Source organism: Argiope bruennichi, chromosome 2 (assembly GCF_947563725.1).
Source record: "Argiope bruennichi chromosome 2, qqArgBrue1.1, whole genome shotgun sequence".
Lineage (NCBI taxonomy): Eukaryota > Metazoa > Arthropoda > Arachnida > Araneae > Araneidae > Argiope > Argiope bruennichi.
Genome location: NC_079152.1, coordinates 133018522 through 133041786, shown reverse-complemented (window position 1 = coordinate 133041786; position 23265 = coordinate 133018522). Strand labels below are relative to the sequence as shown.

At 28.9% G+C, this 23265-nt stretch overlaps 3 protein-coding genes across 4 annotated transcripts in view; 2 read left to right on the top strand and 1 right to left on the bottom strand.

Moving 5' to 3' along the window:
- Positions 1 to 23265, bottom strand: part of LOC129962384 (voltage-dependent calcium channel subunit alpha-2/delta-3-like) — a 452772-nt gene that overhangs the window by 271287 nt on the left and 158220 nt on the right. The gene's annotated exons all lie outside the window — the stretch shown is intronic.
- On the top strand, positions 741 to 6975 carry LOC129962389 (uncharacterized). The gene is made up of 4 exons (XM_056076143.1): positions 741 to 897; positions 2976 to 3222; positions 5312 to 5418; positions 6761 to 6975. The coding sequence occupies exons 1-4, from the start codon at positions 829 to 831 to the stop codon at positions 6899 to 6901; spliced, it is 564 nt and encodes a 187-aa protein (XP_055932118.1). The 5' UTR covers positions 741 to 828; the 3' UTR covers positions 6902 to 6975.
- Positions 15164 to 21607, top strand: LOC129962391 (uncharacterized). Its single transcript, XM_056076145.1, has 4 exons — positions 15164 to 15273; positions 17994 to 18159; positions 19222 to 19325; positions 21369 to 21607. Exons 1-4 carry the CDS (start codon positions 15235 to 15237, stop codon positions 21528 to 21530), a joined length of 471 nt encoding a protein of 156 aa, XP_055932120.1. The 5' UTR covers positions 15164 to 15234; the 3' UTR covers positions 21531 to 21607.

The following is a 23265-nucleotide window of genomic DNA, read 5'->3' as shown; positions in this document are numbered from 1 at the left end:
TAAAGTAGGAATTGCATAAAATATTTAATTATTAAAATTTTAACGAACATTAAGATTGGCGAACCGGTTGGTCGCCAAAGGCGGCTAGTATAAATATAAAGTTAGACAGATAGGATTATGGTGAAACTACCTCCACAACCAAAATCGAACTCCAGTGAATGAAATCCCTGGAGTTCGATCCTGTTTCCCCAACACTAACTGGTTCCAGCTGCTGATCTTTAAAGTGTACAAATTCTGAAACTTTGAACGTGTTAGACTTAAAGTATATAGAATGCATTAAAAAATAAGTTGAAAAAGAATCATATGAAGATATATATAAACTTTATTTAAAGAGGGCATTTCCCTAGATGTTTCCATTTAAGAAAAATATATAAAATAAATATTTATGACATCTTTTATTTGTTTTATTGAATAATATATTGCAGAATTACGTAATGAACAAAAAAAAAACATGATATGATCAAATCCTGTCGAGTTTAATACACTTAAGTCATGAAGATACGATAAACAATACCGCTGACATCTTTGATCTTTTCACGTTTCTATAAATTGATAACGTATTTGAACGCACTTTGGGCAGTTGATTATATTGAATGTGAAATTCCTCAATACTAGGGCTGCTCTCAAGTGCTGTTAAGATAGGAAATAGAAAATAACAGAAGTCCGCAATGAAAGCAATCAATAAATAATAGAAAGAGGTTTATCAGGTCTAAAAATGGCCTACAATACATTTTGTTATCAGTTACTTATGACGCCTTAAAGCATTATTAAAGTTCATTTACATTTCCAAGCTTCCTTATAAAAGGGTGGAACACAAGCTGAAATTTTATGGGTGTTGAAATCACTGGAATCCTCAAGATGAAATACCTGATTGTCATCGCACTGTGCGTGTTTTTGGTAAGTGTGCATAGCCTTCCTGATGTTTCGTCCTTGCAATACTGTATTAGCAAATATCTGTAGCATTTATTGTAATCAATAAGTAAATATTTCTAGTGTTAATAATAATTGATAAAAAAAGATTGTGCACCATTTGAAAGTAAAGAAACAATAACACAACAAAGAATTCAGATATACAGGGTGTTCATTAATTATTGTCGGGGTTTCCGTACCTCATAACTTTCGAATAAAAAATATTACGCAAAAACCAATTACGTATTCGTAAATTACAACTCAAAGAATTTTATTAATGATATTAAAGTGTAAAGCTTGCACAATTTGCACTTTGTAGGCATTCAGCTGAAGGCGATTCTTTGAGTTGTACTTTACGAATACATAATCCTTTGAGTTGTAATTTACGAATACATAATTTTTTGAGTTGTAATTTGCAAATACATAATTTTTTGAGTTGTAATTTACGAATACATAATTCTTTGAGTTGTAATTTACGAATACATAATTCTTTGAGTTGTAATTTACGAATTCATAATCGCCTTCAGCTGAATGCCTACAAAGTGCAAATTGTGCAAGCTTTACACTTTAATATCATTAATAAAATTCTTTGAGTTGTAATTTACGAATACGTAATCGGTTTTTGCATAATATTTTTTATTCGAAAGTTATGAGGTACGGAAACCCCGACAATAATTAATGAACACCCTGTATATTTTTAACGAATAGGAAAAAAATTATTGACGGTATACTGTAAAAAAGTATATGATCTTAACTCTTTTTTTAGTGGTATAAAGTGATATAATCATACTATAATAAATGAATGATAACAGTACAATACTTATAAGATATAAAATCAATATATTTATATATTAATAATACATATTAATTATTTTTTCTTGTAGAAAAGCTCTTATTGAAATTTTGTAAAAAACACACACACACAAAAAAAAACTTTCGCACTTGAAGTAGAATATAGGAAAAAATTATAAAATCCTTCAAAAGTAATTTAAGATCCAGAAATCAAAATGATTTCAATATGTGTTATCTTATAGTGAAGAATTAAATAAAATTGTTAGTAAAAAAAATGTATTAAAAAATTTAAACGAATCTGGAAGAATTTTTTTTTTTTTCATATCAGTTTATTTCTCGTTACATGATTAATGTTTTTTAATGATATAATATTATATATATTATGTTATATTTTGCCTACATTGCGATATAATTCATAATAAAGAAAAATGATAAAAAAAAAAAAAAGGAAATGGGAAAAAAATTTCGTAAAACGAATATTACGTGTTTTTAGACATTGAAAAAAATATTTAGAAGAAAGAGACAATATAAAATGTAAAACTGCAAATATTCTTGCTTAAAACAGAAAAATAACAATAGATAAATAAATGTTATATATTTTCTATTGTGGGATTTAATTTCAAGAAATATGAACTATTAAAGTATGCGGATTATTTACTGAAACAGGAATGAAATGAAACATTTGCATATTTATCAGCGTTATGGATAAAATATAAATTCTTCATATGTGTAGTATAAATATTATTGGGATTACTCTTCAATGAACACCACGAAAAAATAAAAAGAATTTAACAGCCTAAGGAAAAACTGCAAAATGACATTTGTTAAACAGCTTCAGTCAATAAGTCAATATACATAATCCAATAACAGGAATAATGTTAAAAAGTATCCTTTATAAAAGCATAACTTTCTAATTTCTTGAATTATGGAAATACATTTGCTAAACAAGATCGCTATATACTTTTTAGACAACGACAGAGAAAAGAAAATTAATATTTTAAAATTTAAAAATGGATGAAAAGGTAATATTTTCGAAGGTGTATATGCTTTGATTCGAGGCTTGCAATCTGTAAAGAATTGTGATTTATTATCTTCTATTGCATCCGAAATAATCAAATAAAAATCTCTTTGAAAATATCTGCAAATAAAAAAAATCATTCCACATTTGTCAATTTCTTCACGAAACAGTCTAGGAAGAAAACAGCTTTTATTCGCATAATTGTCAAAGATGTCACATTTCATTATTTTGAAGGATCTTTGATATTCATTTACAGGTGGTGGAAGTAAGCGCTCCTCCACCCCCTCCACCTCCCAGGGGCAGCCGCCCTCCTCCACCTCCCAAGGGTAGTCGACCCCCACCCCCTTCGAGAGGAACTCGTCCACCACGTCCCACCCGTGGTACTCGTCCTCCCAGACCAGCACCATGCGACGCTGCCGAAGACTGCGAAGCCGACCAATGCTGTGTTGTAAGCGGACCTTTCTTTTTCAGAAAGGGGAAGTGCGTGAAGTTGGCAACTGAAGGTGAGTAGTCAGGAAGATGTGTAGAAAGATGTTTTATATGCAATCAACTCAGGTAGCATAGTTTGTTGTACAATATTATATGATATTAATCAATATTGCACCATGTAATACAGTATTGCGAATACTGATCAGTGTCTTACAATATTGTACGGTATTTGTGTGCTACTAGAGAAATGGAGTTTATTGCTTTTGTATCGAGGAAATAAAAATAAGATAACTGCAAGATTCCATAAAAATGATAAATTGTTGTTGCAATGAACTGCCAATATCAGCACTGCTGTTCCGAAAGTAAATGTGATGAGTTTTCATTTCCCAAAGCTTTAAAAGACAAAAAGGAAGAATACACAGTTTTACTTTTTATTTCTAATATAACAATAAATGTTTTTTTTTGGGGGGGGGGATCGATAAATCTGCATCAGCTGTTGATTGAATTCAGGTAGTTATACTAAATAAAATGATGAAGATAAATTATGTTGCAACTGTAATAAAGAAGATATTATTTAAATAAATACTATTAAGTCTCCTTTAAATTATAGCTGAATTTTTAATCAAGTCACAGTGGAAATACCCAATGAAGATTCTAGGTGAAAATTTTTTAAATTGATCGTTATTATATACTTTTAGTTAAATAAATTGTAATTCATCGGAATTTCACAGTCAAATTCAAAGTTTTTCTGAATAAAATATTCCAGAGAGAACAATTTGAATTATCAAATATCATTTAATAAATGCCACTTAAAAAATTGGTAGCCTGGTGATATATTCTCCGAAGGACAGGGATTCACATTCGAAACCAATTTCACCAAAGATCTTTAAGGTATGTAAAATAATGTGTCGGTTCACATTAAATTGGATGTTTTAGGTGAAACATCTTATCACTGGTGTGGCGTGGAAATGTGAATGCCATCTAAGTCATCAACTTTATCATACCACCATGACTCAAAACTGCAGAGCCTGACTGGAATAAATTTTCACAATGCTTAAAAAAAAAAAAAAAGCCTAAAATGCAACTAAATTAGCATTTCTCAACTTCAGGTACACTTATGCGCCAGGATAAGTGAAATAATTTCAGGAGGAACAAAAAAAAAAAAAAAAAGGATTAGACTGAAATAGAAGAAATAGACTGAAAATAGAAGAAATAGACTGAAAATAGAAGAAAAGATAAAACTTTGTTGTAAGAATTGATATTTCTCATCCAAATCATATTTCATTGAAAAAAAAAAGAGAATAACAATATTCAGCTTGAAATAATTTTAATTTAGAAAGATATTCTAAATTCATTTTGAGTTTAATTTAACAGCATGACAGATTTTTCGAGGGTGTGAGGAAACTTGAGAATTTTTTTTAATTTAATTAAATATGTATGTTTATCAATAAATAATATATTTTGCATAACTGTTAAAAATGAAAATGCCTCTGTGTAATAGTGTTATATAAAGAGATGTTAATAATCATATATATTAATGTGGGATTAGGGTACGAAGAGCAGTTAGTATAGGTGTAAGCAAAAAAGTCAGAACCGATAAATTCGATATAAAACTAGAATATATATGTCTTTTCATGGGTTTGGTTTTTATTTCAATAAACTTCTCATGAATCATGCATTATTCCTCCAATTATGAGATATGTGCTATGTGCAGAATACGGCTTAACAAACTCGAGTATTTTTATACAGCACGATTTTTTTAAATCACACTGTTGTGCTAGTGCTGAACATATTAATTTCATTTGAACAGTTCCCCCCCCACTGGTGTGGTGTGGAAGTTTGGAGAGGGGAGGTGCCAGCTGAGGTGTCGTCCTAGTCATCTGACCGTGGTTCAAAATTACGAGATCTGTCCCAAGGTAGCACTAGTGTTGCTTGAAAACGGGACGGTATAATAACTGAACAAAACGTTGTACACTTTCGAAAGCGTACAGAATGAATTAAGCGGGTTACAGGAGGGATGAATATATATGTTTGGATATCTTAGGCGTTCCCTATTTGAATATATTAATAAAAATTCGAATTCGTTCTTTAATATGAAATCGCATCCTTTTTAGTTTGGCATTACTTCGTCTATTGAAATTCAATTTTCTTTTGTCTCGGCAGGAAAAAGCTGCAGCCCAGAAGAATTGGCCCTCAATGGAAGATTTATTGGTCGTTGCCCATGCGCAGAAGGCCTTTCTTGCGAACCAAGAAGAACAGTTGAAACAAAGGTAATATATAATATACAATTTTTTTTAAACCTATAGGAACTCAGAAGACATTCTAAAGAATGAAACTTACCCTAATTTCAGTTTTAATGAGAATTTTTTCGCAAGTAAAATTCAATATATGACAGAAAACTTAGGAGGTATAGAACAAAAGCTTTAATTTAATTTTAAAAGAGTTGAAAAATGATTGTTTCTTAAAGTATTTATTTTTAATGGAAAACTGAATATGTTTTGTGATGAATTTTCAAGTTCGTAATCACAAATCGTTATGCCCAGAAAAAGTAATTTTGAGTAAACTTAATCCAAAATGAATATAATATATGAACATAACTTTAATAAATGTAGTGAATTATTTTTCATTTTAATATGTTAATAATAAAAATTCAAAAAAAAATTAATGTCATGTAGCTAGAATATCTAAGAAACATGATATTTTGCATGATAAATAGCCTCTAATGATCAATATAATTACACAGAAAGAATAAAAATATGTTTAACTGATGCATAATGTTTGTGAATACTATTGTATAAAATTTTATAAGCATTTAATGAATATAACGCATTATATGAGTACCGAAATTTGAAGGAAAAAAAGGTAAAGGAGTTCTTTTTAGATGTATTGTTAAAGGATAATTTAAGAACTTTTGACTTTTCAAACCCATACAAATTATACATTTCTGTAAAGCGAAATGGCTTCTGTTTTATTAGACTAAAAGTTTTTAAAAATCAATTTTTTGAAGATACAAATGTTCCCAATTTCCTTAGATGCATTATCCAATGTTTAACAGTGATGGAAGAAATATGGTTCATTTTTGTGTCCATACTTCGGCTGTCGCAATATTGGAAAGCTTTTATTTTTTTAATACAAGAGTTGTTCGAAATATATATATATAAAAAAGCAGCAACCCGTTTTCATTCATAAATCCATTATATATCATTTAGTGGTATAGTATTTTTTCAACATAGTTACCACCATTCTCCATTTGTTAAATGGGCAACAGAATTCTTGCTGTCAGAATTCCAAAATTGTGTCCTCTTTTGCACTGAAGAGAATTCAACTAAATTTTATAAAAATATCTTATTAGATACTTGAGGTAATATATAAAGCAATTTTATCACCATGAGTCAATGATTTATCCGAACATTCGATAATCTGCTTCTCAATATATGTCATGAATACTGATAATATTTCTAGAAAATTGGAGACAATTTCTTTCTATTTTGTCGTAGCATAACATTGTTCTAAATAAAAACAATTTCTTTTCGCAATATTCACACTGCTCTTGCATTAAGAAAAAGAGTATCAGAAAAGAAAGTGCATAAATCCTTTTTAAATCTTTTACAGCAAGGCATAATAAGAATCAATGACCGATGTGTCAAACCCGGATCGTCTACCGTCGAGCCAGACGTAGAAGTAACAGATTCAGTAACCACAGATTCCGGAGAATCGAATGAATCGAAGGAATCCGAAGAAGAAGCGCAGTAAAACTCTTCGATATGCTGATTTACATAAACTTGTAACTTTTCTGCTTTAAAATGAGATAAAGCATGTTTGTTGTATTTTTCTTTGTTTCTGTAATCATTTTATAACAGTTTTACTAAATTGAATGTCTCAGAAAAATGACGTTTATTTACATTCACAATTTCACTAATGATATGATATTTCTTTTACTTTTAAAAGCGTAGTAATAACATTAGTTATTAAAAAAAAAAAGAAATGTGCGTGTGCGTTTGGCTATTCTACATTTGACCTAGTGCTACCAAATCTGGCATACTTTGGAGGGTAGAATATGAACCTCGGTGCGATTTGTTTGAAATTTTAATTTTGTTTTCCCATAATAATTTACAAAACCTTTCTTCGTCTTTTTTATAGTTTGTATTCTTATATCACTGCTATTTTAAATTTCTCCTTTTTTTAATATATCTTTCCACGCTGCTTTCTTTTCTACTGAAGTAATGACATAAACAGTCTTAAAACTGAGCTTAAGCCAGTTGTTCAAATGAAGTTGTTCTTTCTTACACTTCAACATTAGAGAATAATATAGTACTAATACAACAAATATAAATACTCTATGAAGAATATTAGCTATCGATACTTCTTTTTAAAAATAGACCAGCTCAATTAATATTTTAAATTTTAATAAAAGCAGGCAATAGACAATAAAAGGATTTTTGCATATTATAATGTTTTATACAAAAGTAATTTTCACGTTCAAAATATTAAATGTGAAATGATTTTAACCCTGAGCAACGCCTGGTGTATCTGATATTATAAAGATAAAGAAAAAAGTAATTTTTATTCTATAATACTAAGAATTTTAACTATGGTTCATTTTAACTTAATCATAATACAATTTAAAATGAAATGCTTTAGAGAATACATACTAAAGAACATTGAAATTTCAAAATTATTCAGGTTTCTCTATTTTGCCTTCAATAAAGAATGCAACAAATCCATATAAAGAGTAATATATAATAGTTTCCTCTATAATTGTTCAGTATGAGAACTTTAGGTCGCACGACACATAATTAATCAACATTCGAATGACTATTTCTAGTTTTGAATTAGTTCTATTGACACCCATTTTGAAGTAACCTGAAGATTATTTTAGGATAAACCTATAAATTCCAATTTTCTCCGCCAGCAATAGAATGTTTGATTATCGACATTAGATTTAATCATCTTCTGGAGTATGGATATGTGTGGGTTCGAATCGGTTTTCGAATCGGATTTCTTCAAATAAGCTATTATTTCTATTCAAGTAAATTAACAGAAAGTCACCAAGGCTACTTATAATAATGGAAAAATAGGCTGATATATAACTACGTTCTAAAGATATGTATTAAAACGTGGTATACAATACATATATTGCTTAAATTATACCAGTTTAAATAATCGTTCTGAAAAGGTATATATGATACACCAGTAGATATGATATAAATATACCAGTTAAAAGCCAAATATTTTTTTAATTCAAAGAATTATACATTTAATGGAGGGAGCTAAACAAAAATATAGTAAAAAACAAAACTTCTAGTTAGTTTATTAATTGAGTTGCTTAAAATCTTGCCGATAATACTATCTCGCTCCTGATCTAAGAAATAAGCTAAATTACAATCTAATCTATTAATATAAGTATTAACTGATGAATAACACAAAATTTCCGATTTTTTTTTTTTGCATTGTGAGGATCAACAGATAGCTTATTCTGTATATCAGGATCTGCAGAACATATTAAGGAATTATTTTACCAGATTTGAACAAAAAAAAATATTAATTGCATTATTGATTTGTGATATTTTTTGTAAGAAAATCATACAAAAATTTAAACTTTGAGAAAACAACATTTAAGATATAAAATTGTATTGAAGCGCGAATTATGCAAATATTAAAAAAAGGCAACTTGCCAAACAACATAAAAACAAAATCCAAAGAGTTTCATAAATATAATCTACTTAGAGCACTGAAAGTTGTAGAATACAGTGGAAATTAGAGGGGCAAGAGCATAATTCTTTCGAAAGTTTGATAGGATCTTTTGCGCACATTAAGGGAAAGTCATTCGTTTTACTTGGGCATCCTATAAGTGCATCATCAAAGGATGTTATTCACATTTAATTAAAATTTCTATGATAGGACTGCTGAAAAAATTCACAATTCTAGATTTAAAAATAGTCACCTGTAAAACGTAGAAGGTCTTCTGTTTGAGAGTTACCATCTTTACTGTAATTACTGTCAAGAAAATGTGACTGAAGCTATCTATGTATGTGAAATAATATAACTAAATTTCTTTTGTATTCGGTTTGTAAGAGCGTATCGCACACCGTACAAAGAAAATTTTTAATAAACTAAAACGCCCGGTAATATCTTGTATATATTTTAATCAGTCTGAATTTTAGTCAGTCGTTCCCATAATTTTCAAGAAAACATTTAATAATAAATTAATACGAATGCGTATCCAAAAATATTAATATTATCGCTATTGTAAGGCTTACGAAATCACAAAAAATTATCATTGTTCGAAAAGATGTCTTTCGATTACAATATGGGTCATTCGAACAAATTTTATAAATGTGTTATGAATAATCAATAAAATTAGTCAGAAATTCTTAGTTTAACCTTAATTTCCCCATTCTTTATTTATGTTTTTCGGAACTACCACGAAGTTCTGTCAGAGAATAAGAGGTAAAATACCAGGTATTGTAAAGAGATTTTTCATCTGTTATAGACTGCAGGTGAACTATCTTATCAATTTTATACTGTTGAGTTTATCTTGTAAACAGAATTGATTTCCTTTAATATTAATTTTATGCATCTATTGATTCACATGAAATATGGTTTCATAACAAAATATAAGTTCATGAAAATAACAGAAAAATAAAGATCACCTAAAACTTGATTATAGTAAATTTTTACACTTTCCTGGTACGTTATTATTATTTTTTTTTGAAAACCATCTCTATTCCATTAAGCATAATATAAATACAAAATTTTTTAAATCATATATATATATAGTGGACAAAAATATTTTTATACTTTTAATAAATTATTTATAAGTCCTTCGATAGAATTCATTCACAAAGGAATTAAATTAATTTCTGAACGTCAAAAAGGTATATTGCTTTGTATATTATAAAAGGGAAATTAGAAATTTTTTTCCTTTTTTATACTTATCTATTTAAAACAATTTCGAAAGTCCTTTATTCAAAAAGCCTTTTTGCAGTTTTTTTCGATTCTGTTCAACAAATTTAAAATAAATAATGAAACAGACGAATATAGAAAAAAAATAAAAGGTATTAAACCTTTATTATTACATATTATAATACTTTTTTACCTGTCAATTCCCAGCTTTATAATATAAAAAGTTATAATTAAGTATTTCATTATAATCCTATTTATTATAATTATTCAACAATTCCACAAAAATAAAAACGGCTCTTATAGTTTTTAATTCCATAAAGCACGCATTACAGCTTAATTCGGGATCGTATATTATTTTTTCATCTACAAAAATATTCATTTATGTATGAAAGGCAGCATTCATTTGATAAAATAGGATGAGATTACTATACTTGAACCAATGGATGTATTAATAAATGATAGTTATAACTATTATCTGAATAATCGGTTTTCTTTTAGATTGAAATAAAATAAATAAAAAAGTTATATTTATATTTAATTATAGACTAATATATTTAATTTAAAATTCAATATAACCGTTAAAATATACGTGTTAATCTTACTGGGTCTTAATCATAATTAGTTAATATATCATACGTCGCAAGCATTCGACAAAAACTAAATAAATAAACTGCAATTAGATTTTAATTCTGTGGAGCAATTTATAAATTCTTGAAAGAAAAAACAATTTCATGAGCATTAAATGGATCGAATGCTTTCAAAATATTTGCCAACCATGATTATTGCTTTCCACATTAGACTTATCTCATAATAAGACATTACCTCAACTATTTGGAGGCAATTATGTATTTAAATAACATTTCACAGAATTCCAGTAATAAGAACTATACATGCATCAACCCATTACACTAAAAAGTGTTAATAATGCATTGCAATAATGCTGAAAAAAAGCAGTTTGTTTTATGCTAGAAGCAATGTACCAAATTGCTACTTCGTAACAGATGGCTTCGTAATATTGCTCCTTTTAATACATTCTGCAAAGGAAATACTTCAACTAAAGAAAGAAAGAACCCAAATAAATTATAACAGTGAGTATTTTGTTATAAGGGATTACTGCAAAATGTTTTTGATGAAAAATTTCAAATATTTAGATTTTAAAATTTAATGTCTAGAGAATCAAAAATCAGAGATTGTCCCAGTAGGGATAATATTTTGCAGCATCTCCTCAGTTTGTTCTTTAGTGAAGATTCAGGGCTTATCAAAAACGAATTTTACTAGCCATTGATTGCAAATTTAAAAATGTTTCGCATATGTTTCTTTAAATTACACGAGAATCAACAACATCTGTAAAATAGACATCACAAAAACAAAGGCTGTGCAGATTAAGAAAATCTTATTTGCTTTCTACCTATGAAATGTACCGTTACGTTTCTCCAAAACGTATATATTAATCTCTCTGCCTTCACGTCTCAGCCACCTCTCTCTCTTTAAATCTATCCAATTTACTCTCACTTTAAAACTGCATTCTGCTTCTTCTCTTCTATTGCAATCGCGAAGCAAATTCTCTATTTACAGAGAGCGGCAAACTAATCACTTTTTTCTGTTTCTGTACTAACCAACAATTTTAGTGATTTGAAATTCCACGAGTGTGGTAAAAGAAATACATAATATACACTATATGTTCAAGGATTCAAAATGTGCATTGTGCATTCAAGTATTATTCAGTTAGTTATAGAATATATATATATATATAACTTTTTTTTAGTTTTAATTATTATATAAAGTTTTTCAAGTCACTTTTCCTCTACAAACAATTGCAATTTTTTTCTCTGTTTATTTAACATGTGATCCAAGACGACATTTTATTTCATGAGGCTTTTTCCCTCACTAGATCAATATCTTATATTTTTGTATTTAAACTTAATGGATTTCCACTAATACATTTTGATGCTTTATTTTGCAAAGTGTACTTCTCTTCAAATATTTATTTATGAGATATATTATTTTCTAATGTTTTTTTTTTAATTTATGTCTTTAATCACGTTAAATAAATTATTGACATTGTACTGTTTGTTTTTTCCTGCAACTCCACGCATAAGAGAAAATGGAATTTTGAGTTGTAACTCCAAAGAAATATACTTCTTTAGGTAAGTTTTCAGCTGTGAAAAGAATGCGCACTAAAGTATTGAAGACTGAATACTGTGATTTTGAAATTAAGAAGCCCTTACCAAAACAGCCCTAATGTTGCTTTAAAGAGACGTTAATACAACTAAAACAAACTAGAAGTTGAAAGTAAAGCGAATAGAAAACAAAGAAAACCTGAAGGGCTACATAATATCCGAGTTCAGGCAGAAAAAAGCAAATTGTCTCAGAGAAAATATGATTCTTTTAAATTAGGCATTGGAGTATGAGCGCGTATAAATCTAATTCCGGTTTGACTTAGGAGTTTGAAAACATTGTTGATATATCTTTAGGATGCTGTTCAATTAATATAAGCTGTTTTTTCAATTTGCAGTGCGACAAAATGACATAGATATTCACCTGACACATGTTGTAATAATGGAGAAGTACTGCTATTTCTCCTTTCAGAACTTTCTGAACTTGTAAAAAGTCTTTTTAAATACAAGAACTGAAAGGTTTAATTCAACAAGAAGGGACTCAAAAGATATTATGTTGATTGAAAAAATTCGTAATAATATTTGATGAAGATAGACATGAAAAAAATTGGATACGGATTTGTTTAGTTTCGTTATATTAATGTCTCGTTGAAAAGTAACACTAGGGCTATTTTGAGACGGACCTCGTACTTTTGAACCGCTGTGAGATGACAAGGATGACACCTGAGCTGACATCCCCCTCGGCACACCACACCAATCTGAAGACGTTCGACTTTGACGGGTTTAACGTGCAGCAGATTCCCTTACAAGACGGTTCCCCGGTGGAATCGGGTCTCGAGCCTGAAACCCTACCGCTCACAAGCCGAGACCTTACCACCAGCTCACCGCGGCCCCTAAATTGGATACCGAGTAGAATACGTTATCAGTCAATTTTAAAATATTTGTCGATGTCGAAACTGTGTTAAATAAATTGTGTTTGCATACAATCTTATAAAGTAAAAAAATTATGTACAGTTATTATATTGCACATAAAAAGAAGCCAGTCTATGAGAACTAAGTATACATTACCCGACTTTAAAAGTAACCAGAATATATGAATAGTGTGAAATCAGAATCAGTCTTTTAAGGCATTTGAAAGTTGTTTACGATGCCATTCTAGTGATTTTGCATGGATTCCACTCAATTAGAACATAAATTTTTATTTCGTTATCACGAAACCAGACTTTGATAGCATTCTCAATTGGATAAGATGTTGTTCCCTGATGGGTTCTCCACCACTTCGCCTGACAAATCTGGGTCGAAACTCTTGCACAAGAAAATACGTTTCGTCGTTAAATACAACCTTCTTCCAATCTTGTGCAGTTCAGGATTGATATTTCCTGACCAAATCCAAACGTTTTTACTTCATTGCAAGTGTTAATAACTGTTTTCCCATTGCTTTTCTGGCAAATTTCCCAGCTTCACTAAGCCTTCGTCGAACTGTCGATGAATCCACGCTCACAACAGTAGCTAATAATTCTCTCTGAAGATCTCTACTTGTTTTGTAAGGATGCTTCGTACTATTTCGTACAAGAAATTTGTCTGTTCGAGGTGTGGTCCTGCGTCTGCGTCCACATTTACTCTTTCGTTTTGGAGAGACTGTCAAAAAATTCTTTTGCTGACTAATAATCCTAGAAATATTGGATTTTCCAATCCAACTGCTGCAGCAATATCCCTCGCAGTCATAGAGTCTGACTAAGGGTAACAATTCTAGTCCTTTTCCTGGGAGTGATAACCTTTATATAAATACACGACAGAAGGAGACAATTCACACAAGCGACTACTACTCATAGCAACTGAAGGGAAAAATTTTCGACATGTCATGATCACGTCATCAAACCGGTTTAGACCAGTCAAGGGTAGTCACGTGTTGTAAGAAAATGCAGTTGAAACCGGTTCGAAGTAGAAAATCCCCGCGAAAGGAACAATTTTCTTAAAAAAATATGTTTGTCCCAATTAATTCGCACAGTACTGTATATATAATAAAGACTAAAGTAAATATTTTTCAGTTGCCAAAAAAATATTCACAGTTGAATTACTTTATAATATAGGAAAATTGTAATAAATCATATTTTTTTTCAGAAATTATTTCTTTTTTTCAAAATTGATTGAAATAAAATAGAAACATCAACGTTTTGGATTAAAAGAGGCTAATTTTTTAAATAACAAACAAATTTTTTAATGTTTTTTATCTATATCCGAAATTATGGTTTATAGAGATTTAATGAAAAATGCAATTTTACATGTCTAAAAAAAGTACATTAAAAATTATCATAAAAGAACATTTCACAACTTTTGTTTATAATTAATTATATTAATGTTTATAATTAATTATATTAATGTTTATAATTAATTATATTAATGTTTATAATTAATTATATTAATGTTTATAATTAATTATATAAAAATAATTTTTTGTGAAAATTATCTTTAAAAATGTAGTTTTTAGAAAATTATTTTCAATATAATTTATTGATATTTTCAACGCAACGGGAAAGACAAAATTTTGATCCTTTATTTGCAAAGCGTATGGACATTGCATTATTTAAGAATTACAATAAAAATCACATTATTCAGAATTCAGATTCCCGAAATATATGGATAACTTGATAATCAATTTATTTAAAAGCAATCAAACTTGTTTAAATTTGAGCAAATGAAACTTATTTCGTTTTTTAAAGATATATACATTGTAATATTATCGTGAACCTTCGGCCGTTTCAGAAATAATGAAAAATACTTATTAAATGTAAAGTAATATGATTTAAACAAGAATAGCAAAGGTTGGTTATGTAAAAAAAATATTCAAGTCCATGTAAAAAGATAGAGTTTTACTTTTAAACGATAGCAATGAAAAGGACTTTTATCTAGTACAAATATTGACGACAATGCTACCTTATCAACTTTATCATAGCGCAGCTTTAAGCTCTCCTTAAGTTCCCTTTATGCACTTACTGATTCCTATAAAAGGTAATCGCACCATATCAGAATAGTGTTTATTGAATAGACAGAATTATCATCAACATGAAGTACTTGGTTATCGTAGCGTTGTGCACTTTTCTGGTATGTGCATTTTCTAATTGTAATTATCATTATCTACAGAACAAATATTTTATCTAAATTGCATAGCTTTTATTATTTTAATATAAAAAATAATTGCAATTTCTCCATTCTTTTACATAATATTTAAACTATAAAGTTGTAGTTATTACCTTATTTATCGGCATACATTTCATTTAAAATGTATTTAATTTCTAATTATTAATATAATTATTGATATTACTAATATAATTTTTAATAGTCAGTTCAATAGTAAATGTCATGTATGTCAAAGAATTAAAAAAGTCGAATTTTCAACTGAAAAGAGGTAAATTAGTGTCTTAAACAGAGTTTTAGAAATAATCATACAAAATATTAATTTAATTAAAAATAGTAATAGGTGTTAGAAAGTAATTCTGCAATTGGCAATCAAGAGCTTAAAAAAGCTAAGTAAATTATCCATTTTGAATTATTAAATATATTTTTGTGGGAATATAATTATACATAATTTAAGTATAATTTTATTATGTAAACAATAATTATTTTTACATTTTTATAAAGTTTATTATCACCTATGCATGTGAGTTCTGCAACTGTTTTTAAACGACTGGGTCGATTTCAATCAAACTTTTCTCACTTTTTCCTTTTAAGAGAAAGCACATCATCAACTTTTCAAAAAGCAAAATTTAATTAGATATTCAACATTTTAGCAATTAACTAAGACATTGCCATTTTTATGAAGTAATTTTCTAGCAAATATTTTGCAAGAAATATTTATCACCATCTTAGAATTTAAATTTTTACCTATTCATTGATACCAGATTTCTTACTGTTATTTTTTTTTCAGTTTTTATTAATTCTTCTGAAATTTAACGCTGAAGATTTTGAAAAACAGTAACGGCAAGATTTTGTTATTCTGAAATTTGAATTAGTATGACAAGCACTGATTTTCAGAAAAAAGTGGAGAAAAGATTTTGAAAAGTCTTACATTTGGTTTTTGTGGTCAGTTTTTTAAAAAAAATATTAGATGGCGTTAGAAAGCATGATGCTGCATAGATTGAGCCACCTTAAAATGCATTTAGACATAATAATTGATACAAAATATAAATTTCCAATTTAATTTTCACAACCGTTTTCAGGAGATGAATCATAATTATACTCTCTGAATTCGCAGAAAAATGTACTTATACTAGGAAAATACTTATAGTTATTTTTAGAAGATCCATTTTTTTCAACAAAGCTGAATTTTACAAAATATAATGATAATTTTTTTCCCAAGAGTTTCCTTTTGTGTCTAACATATTTTAAATGTTATTCTAATTATTTTACTCAAATTAAAAAGAAATTAAATTCCAATAAATTATTCCTAGTCCAGTTAAACTATCTCAACATTTAAAGGCTCAATTTATAGCTTTTTTTTTTTAAATCTGCATCTTTTTAATTAAATTTTTCCATTGAGAATTGATAGCCTTTTAACTTAAACGTGAAAAATCGATGTCCAACTCGCTCTTATTCGATATGAGAGCCATTATAATGTACTGTTTTGGATAGTAAAAACAGCAAGTAAAAGCAATAAAATTGTTGTTAGGAGATTTTTTCTGCATTTTAATACTTTTTTTTTGTGAGATTAGATTATATGAAGAATTATGGAATTAGAAATTTAATAAATCGACAAATTTTTAAAGAATCATTTCATAATGTCTAAGAATTGTACTATTATTAGGATTGAGTGTGAGTGCTGAATTATCATAAGTTCCAAATCTGTAGTTGCTTCCTCTATTGAGTTTTAATTATAAATCGAAAAAAAAAAAGCGAAACATTTTGTCAAATTCAAATTAAAATTTTGGATTGATTTTTATATGAAGTAATTTGGCCTAGTTGATTAAAACGTTTAAAAATAAGGTGTACGTACACACTTGAAGATTTTTTTTTTAAGTTTAACTTTAAAAGTCCAGTTTTTTCACAGTAGGTCATTAATATATGTTTAAACTCATTCCAGTGAGAAAAAACCACATTACACTAATTATTAATTAATTAAATTATATTTAATGAGCTAATTAGCCTATTTTTTGAAACATGATATTTTAAATTCTAATTTGCACAGACACATAATTCTAGTTGGAAATGATGCCTACTATTAGTCTTCATGTTGTCTGCCTCAATCAAGTTATAAAAATATATAGTTTTTTTAAACAATTTTTTCATCAACAATGAATAGAAAAAGCGAGATTTTTTCTGTCATTTTAACTTTTAAAAAGCTATAAAAAATTTATTTCTATAAATATTGTTTGAAGCACAAAACATCCGCTATTTCATACAGATTATTTTGATATATAAATAACTGTATTTGGTTCATTTCTTGTTGAATTATGATTGTTTGAATGAAGCAACATAGTGGAAAAATACCATTCTTCATAAAATGAGTTTTAAAAACTCCGTAACTAGAGTTTTAAATGAAAGCTCCTCAAGAAAAATAATTATAACTCGAGAAATATTTCGAATATTGACAACATCTTCGTATCGTTTGAAAGCTAAAGGACCAGACAACATTATTAAGCAATAAAAAAATATTCGATATTTTGAATGATTTTCGAAGTTTCAAGTGTGTACATACACCTTAAAAATAAAAATAAACAAATAAATAAAACCAAGATGCATCGAAAAATACCAATTTTCCTTTTGACGATACATCTCGAAGCTGAAATCTGCTCACTGTTCTGTTTGAGATTAAATTTCTTATACAGGTTGTGGAAGCAACAGCCGCCAAACATCCAAAATCCACTCGCCCTCCTCGTCCTCCCAAACCGCAGAAATGCTACACTTCTGAGGATTGCGAAGCTGACGAATGCTGCGTTGGAGATCCCAAGAAATTTTTCAAAAGAGCAGAGTGTAGAAAGCTAGAAGTTGAAGGTAAGATAATATTTTATTCGAAAATGCTGTAGATAATGAAATGAAGTAGGAAAATTCCCACTAAAGCTGTCCTTTAATATTTTGTTTGATATAAAAATTCGATCCAAATAACCTATGTTTAAATTAAGGCATTTATTTGAAATTTATCGAAACAAATTGAAGGATAAAACACTTTAATAATAATATTGCGACAGATAGTAAAGTTGACGGAAAAATAAGTCAATAATGTGATTTTAAAGTTTCACCAAGTCCAGTTTTGTTCATATTTACACTTTTTTTTTTACTCATGAATTCTATCGGTTGGTGCAGATACTGCTGCTGGCGTCAAACAAACCATTATTACGAAGTACTTCTCTTCAATTTTTGAAATGTTTGATCATTGCCTGTCTGCAGTCCTGTTTGTCTCCTGTATATGTACGTTTGAATTTCTCTTTTAGTAAGGTTGGTTTTATCCAATCTTTAAAATTCTAAATAATTCCTATCTATTACCGAGGCTTTTACCGGTGTAATACTGGTGAGGGCACAATCAACCTTATAACCATCAATCTTAGGTTTTATCAATCTGAAATATATTTTGAACAAAGAATTTAGGAATCTATTTTGAAAATTTTATTAATAAAAATTTTTATTCTTTGATTGTCTCTAGCCCTGTTTGTATCCGGTACATGTACATCTTAACTTCTTTTTTTAGAAAAGCTGGTTTTATACAGCCTTCAAAATTCTGATAATACAATTGAGTCTTTTACCGTTGCAATGCTATGATGGCACAATTGACCTTATCCTCATCAGTTTTGCAATATTAAGTTATCTGAAATCAGATATGAATCAAATTTCAAAATTAAGTTATCTGAATTCAGATATGAATCAAAATCTGTTTCATATCTGAAACAGATTTTGACCAAGGAATTTATAAATTTATTTCGCTTCAACATACTTTATAAACTAATGAAACGCTATTCAAAAGATGAATCATGTCTTTTTATATTATTTACTTTTGAATTTCTATACCCTATTCCAATATTTTTTTTATTTGTTTCAATATTTGATTCATAATATTCGCAGGAAACCGCTGTAGTGAAGAGGATGCGCATTTCAAAGGCAGATATCTTCTTCGTTGCCCATGCGTAGAAGGCCTCACCTGCGAATCCAAGCAGGTGTCTGGACGAGTAAGTAAAAAATAATGACATGCCGAGAGGCGAAAAACTACACTTCATTATTTTAACAGAAATACAAAATCCGTAATTTCTTACAGATAAAAGAAATATATTTAATGTTGTTGTTGTTGTTACTTATGTTCAAAAGATTTGACATATGTCAGATCAGATCCAGTAGGTTGATAACCATCAAAAAATATATAATAATAAGGAGATCAGATGTTAAGTCTCCCATAGAAAGTCCGGTGCAACCCAGAATGTGATCCGGTGAAGCTGAATGGTCACATCATTCTTACAAGTGGGATGGATTTTTCTACTACTTTCACTTAAGGTGGCCATTTTTTAATCTAGCCACAGCAGTCTGGGAGCCACGGTCACGTTTTATTTCCAGCAGAGCGCCACGGGAATTTCCCATGTACCATTGGTACTGAGGTGGAAATATAATTAATTATTAATAGGATTAAGATATTGTTATTTTATCATTCAACGGACTTTTAACAAGGCAAAAAATCTCTATATTTAGAATATTTTGATTAGGTCATTGTTGAGATTTTTGTTTTTGAACCTAAGAAACAGTGTGGTGTTGTCCATTTCGTTCTTTTGTGAACATGAATCAACCCCATTAAATTCTTCCTCCTTCTAACACTATGTGAATTATCGACAATCATTGAAAAAATAAATATGACATATTTTTGAATTCTGTAGTATGTCGGAAACATTAACATGTAAATATTAATGTATTGAGAAACATCGTGTTGAATGACGAAATTATAATTGTCCTTTCAATGACTTTTTATCACAACACTTGATTGTATGGATGATTTTAGAAAATTAAAAAATTTCATTAATTTTTAGAAAAAAATATTAAATATATAAATGTTCTTTTTTTTTAAATTAGTGATATATAAAGAGATAAACTTCATTTCATTAACCAACGACAAACATTAGTTTGTTTTCATAACGCTACAGTAAATGACAACAAAATAAACGTATCTTTCTTTTGCTAGTCCGTTTATAAAACGGAGGTTTTGGCAAAAAAAAAAAAAAAAAAAAAAAATGAGAATGGCAAGTAAAATGAGGGTTATACACAAATGGATTTAGGTGGAACAGCTTTGATATATGTCTCCATTGGTGATATTTTTTTATCGTCTAGCCAACATCGTATCGTTAATATCATATGAAACAATGGCAGGTCGGTTTTTTTATCAATGAAGGGTGCAGAACATCTTTGGTGATTATTCGTACTTCTCCTTTGAAACAAAAACCGGCCTGCCAGGATAAAATTTTGATGGTCTGTTCGGTCATATCAGTAGTGACAGGTTTAAAGTCAGGAAATCAATGGATTGCTGAGGGTCATACTGAACGGCATGCAACATCTCAATGCCCTCTCTTGACTAACGCCCGAGAGGACAGACATATGAGGCGGGTCTTGCAAAACCCTCTTCAAACACGTTAATGCAAGACCTCATGTTACAAGTCATGTTTTGATCTTCTTCGATACACAGGCTGTTCGATTGTTGCCCTGGCATGCACGTTCTCCAGATCTGTCATCCATTAAAAACATCTGGTCATGGGTTGCTGTGAGACAACCCGCAACTCTTCTCGAGATAATATGGTTGATGAAGTGTTTCTTAGATTTGAATCAGAATGAAATAAGTTGCTCTTTTTTGCCATCCAACCCTAGATCCATTACACGCCAAACCCGGTAAAGGCTGTTTTAGCTACTAGGGGTGATAACTATTTCAACTAATTTCGCACCCCTGTAAACCCCCAAATTGCTAACAAATTTAATCATTTTGTCTTTATGCTATAGTATTTACATGTAATATATGTGTTATTTGTATTTGCTTTCCTTCATGGTCTTGCCATTTTAATGGCAAGAAGTGTATTATTACTCGGCAATATTTTTTTAGCATTAGTAAAGCGCGATTTTTTTTTAATTTTTTATTCTTTCACGGATTACTGTTTTATTTTTTTAATTTCATTTTTATAAAGAAAAAAGGTTTTAAATTATTAATTAAATCTTACTTAATTTTTTCTTTTTTATGTCAACAGAAAGATGGAAAATTGAGATTCAATGCGCGATGCGTTGGCAACAGCACATCATCGCCAGAACCCGACACCAGTGAACCGACAGAAGCACCAGAGTCGGGAAGCACTGAGTCAGGAAGCAGCGAATCAAAAAGTAAAGAGTCTGCAGAAGTATTCCTTGCCTGATATATTTTATTCCAGTAAGCTTGATTCAATGGATTTCGAGATTATTTAAATAATAATAAAAAAATTTTTTGAAAAGATGTACAATGTTTCTTTCATGGGACAAAAACTTTATAGTAAAAAAGTAGTTAGTAAAATTAAAGTTATCAAATGAATTTAAAGTATTTATATATATTACTTTTAAATATAAAATTTAGTTATTTCACAGAAAACTTAGTTATTTTATGTAATAACTGATCCAATGAGTTAAAATTTGTTATAAATTAATAATTCTATACTTTAAGTAGCTATTTTATAAATCAACTAATGTCAAACAGTTAGACTGTAAAATACATATTTTAGCTCAATTATAGATTACAAAGAATATTATTTACGCAAAGACTCAATAAAATCATTTGTATTATTCAAAAGATACAAAAATTTGCATGAGTATTATTTTAAAAACAATTACATTACTTAATGATAAACAATTAAAATGCTCAGTAATTAAAAAAAAAAATTTTGGGGGTGGTGGTGGACAGAAAGTAAATGTCTTTATCTTTATTCTGAGATTCTACAATAAAAATATATTAAGCTGCAGTAATCCCTATATATTTTAGCAAATTATCATCCTTCTCCTAAATATTGCGTGTAAATGAAGCTAATAATTCCCACATTCTTCAATGAAGCATGAAAGTTAACATCACCATTATTATATAACATTTTAGTGTTGATTGGAAATGCTTCTATTGCTAATTTTAGTCTCTTAATTCATAACTTAATTGCTATCCTATATATAGCATTATAGTAATCAATACTAATATGTGGAATAGATAATATAAGTTATAGTTTCAATAGATATAGATCTTTATTTAATGAAATATTTAAGTATTCGAAGGAAAAAAGTGGAATTCATATTATAGCAATAATGTGAAAGGGGAATTGAATCCAAATTTTAGAAACAAGAATAATATGATTAAATTTCATTTTTCTAAATTATTTTAATTTTTCATCGGAATGCGCTACTATATAAACTCACGGAATAATTTTATTCGTAAAAAATAATGTGTTTTTATAAAATATAGACTAATTTATTCGACAATTAAAGTCATTTATTCAAAAGCTATAGAATATTGAAGTATTATTACTTTTCACTTTGTGCTTCTAAACTGATGCAATTCGCATTCGTCTGAAATCCGAATTGGCATTGAGAAATAAAAGGTTAGAACAGAACATCATTTACTCAACGGAAAGTACAAGGGAGCATCAATAAGTAATGCATAAAATTTTGCACACGAGAATAAAAAAACAATATGTATGGTGATAACATAAAAAATAAGTAATGGCGATAATATAAAACAATAATGTAATGCGGAAATAAAAGTATTACTAATTTATAACCTTTCGGTAGAGCTGAGGTATTTGTCATAAAGCAGGAATAATGTGAAAATTCTCGGTCTCAGAACACCATTGGTTTATTTCTGCAAAACTACAAGATACAGTTGGGAAGTTTTGGAGCATTTATCGTACATCTCTGGACTCGGTTGCCTCAAATTTCATCTGTTTAATCTATGAAAATTTATTTTTCATGTATCAAAAGTTTGACTTTGATGATGATTTCGTATAGACCGACGACGTTCTGTGAGAGCGGTGTTTCAAATTCATTCAGTATTGGGGCAAAGGTCTCAACATGAATGACAGCTATGCCGAAAAGTAATAAACTATTAATACTTTCATTTTCGTTTGATACTTACTGAAT

Coding starts and splice junctions, on each gene's coding strand:
- LOC129962389 (XM_056076143.1), top strand. CDS start 829: ATGGGTGTTGAAATCACTGGAATCCTCAAGATGAAATACCTGATTGTC. Junction 898..2,975: donor TCGCACTGTGCGTGTTTTTG/GTAAGTGTGCAT, acceptor ATTCATTTACAG/GTGGTGGAAGTAAGCGCTCC. Junction 5,419..6,760: donor GAAGAACAGTTGAAACAAAG/GTAATATATAAT, acceptor AATCTTTTACAG/CAAGGCATAATAAGAATCAA.
- LOC129962391 (XM_056076145.1), top strand. CDS start 15,235: ATGAAGTACTTGGTTATCGTAGCGTTGTGCACTTTTCTG. Junction 15,274..17,993: donor TAGCGTTGTGCACTTTTCTG/GTATGTGCATTT, acceptor TTTCTTATACAG/GTTGTGGAAGCAACAGCCGC. Junction 19,326..21,368: donor CCAAGCAGGTGTCTGGACGA/GTAAGTAAAAAA, acceptor TTATGTCAACAG/AAAGATGGAAAATTGAGATT.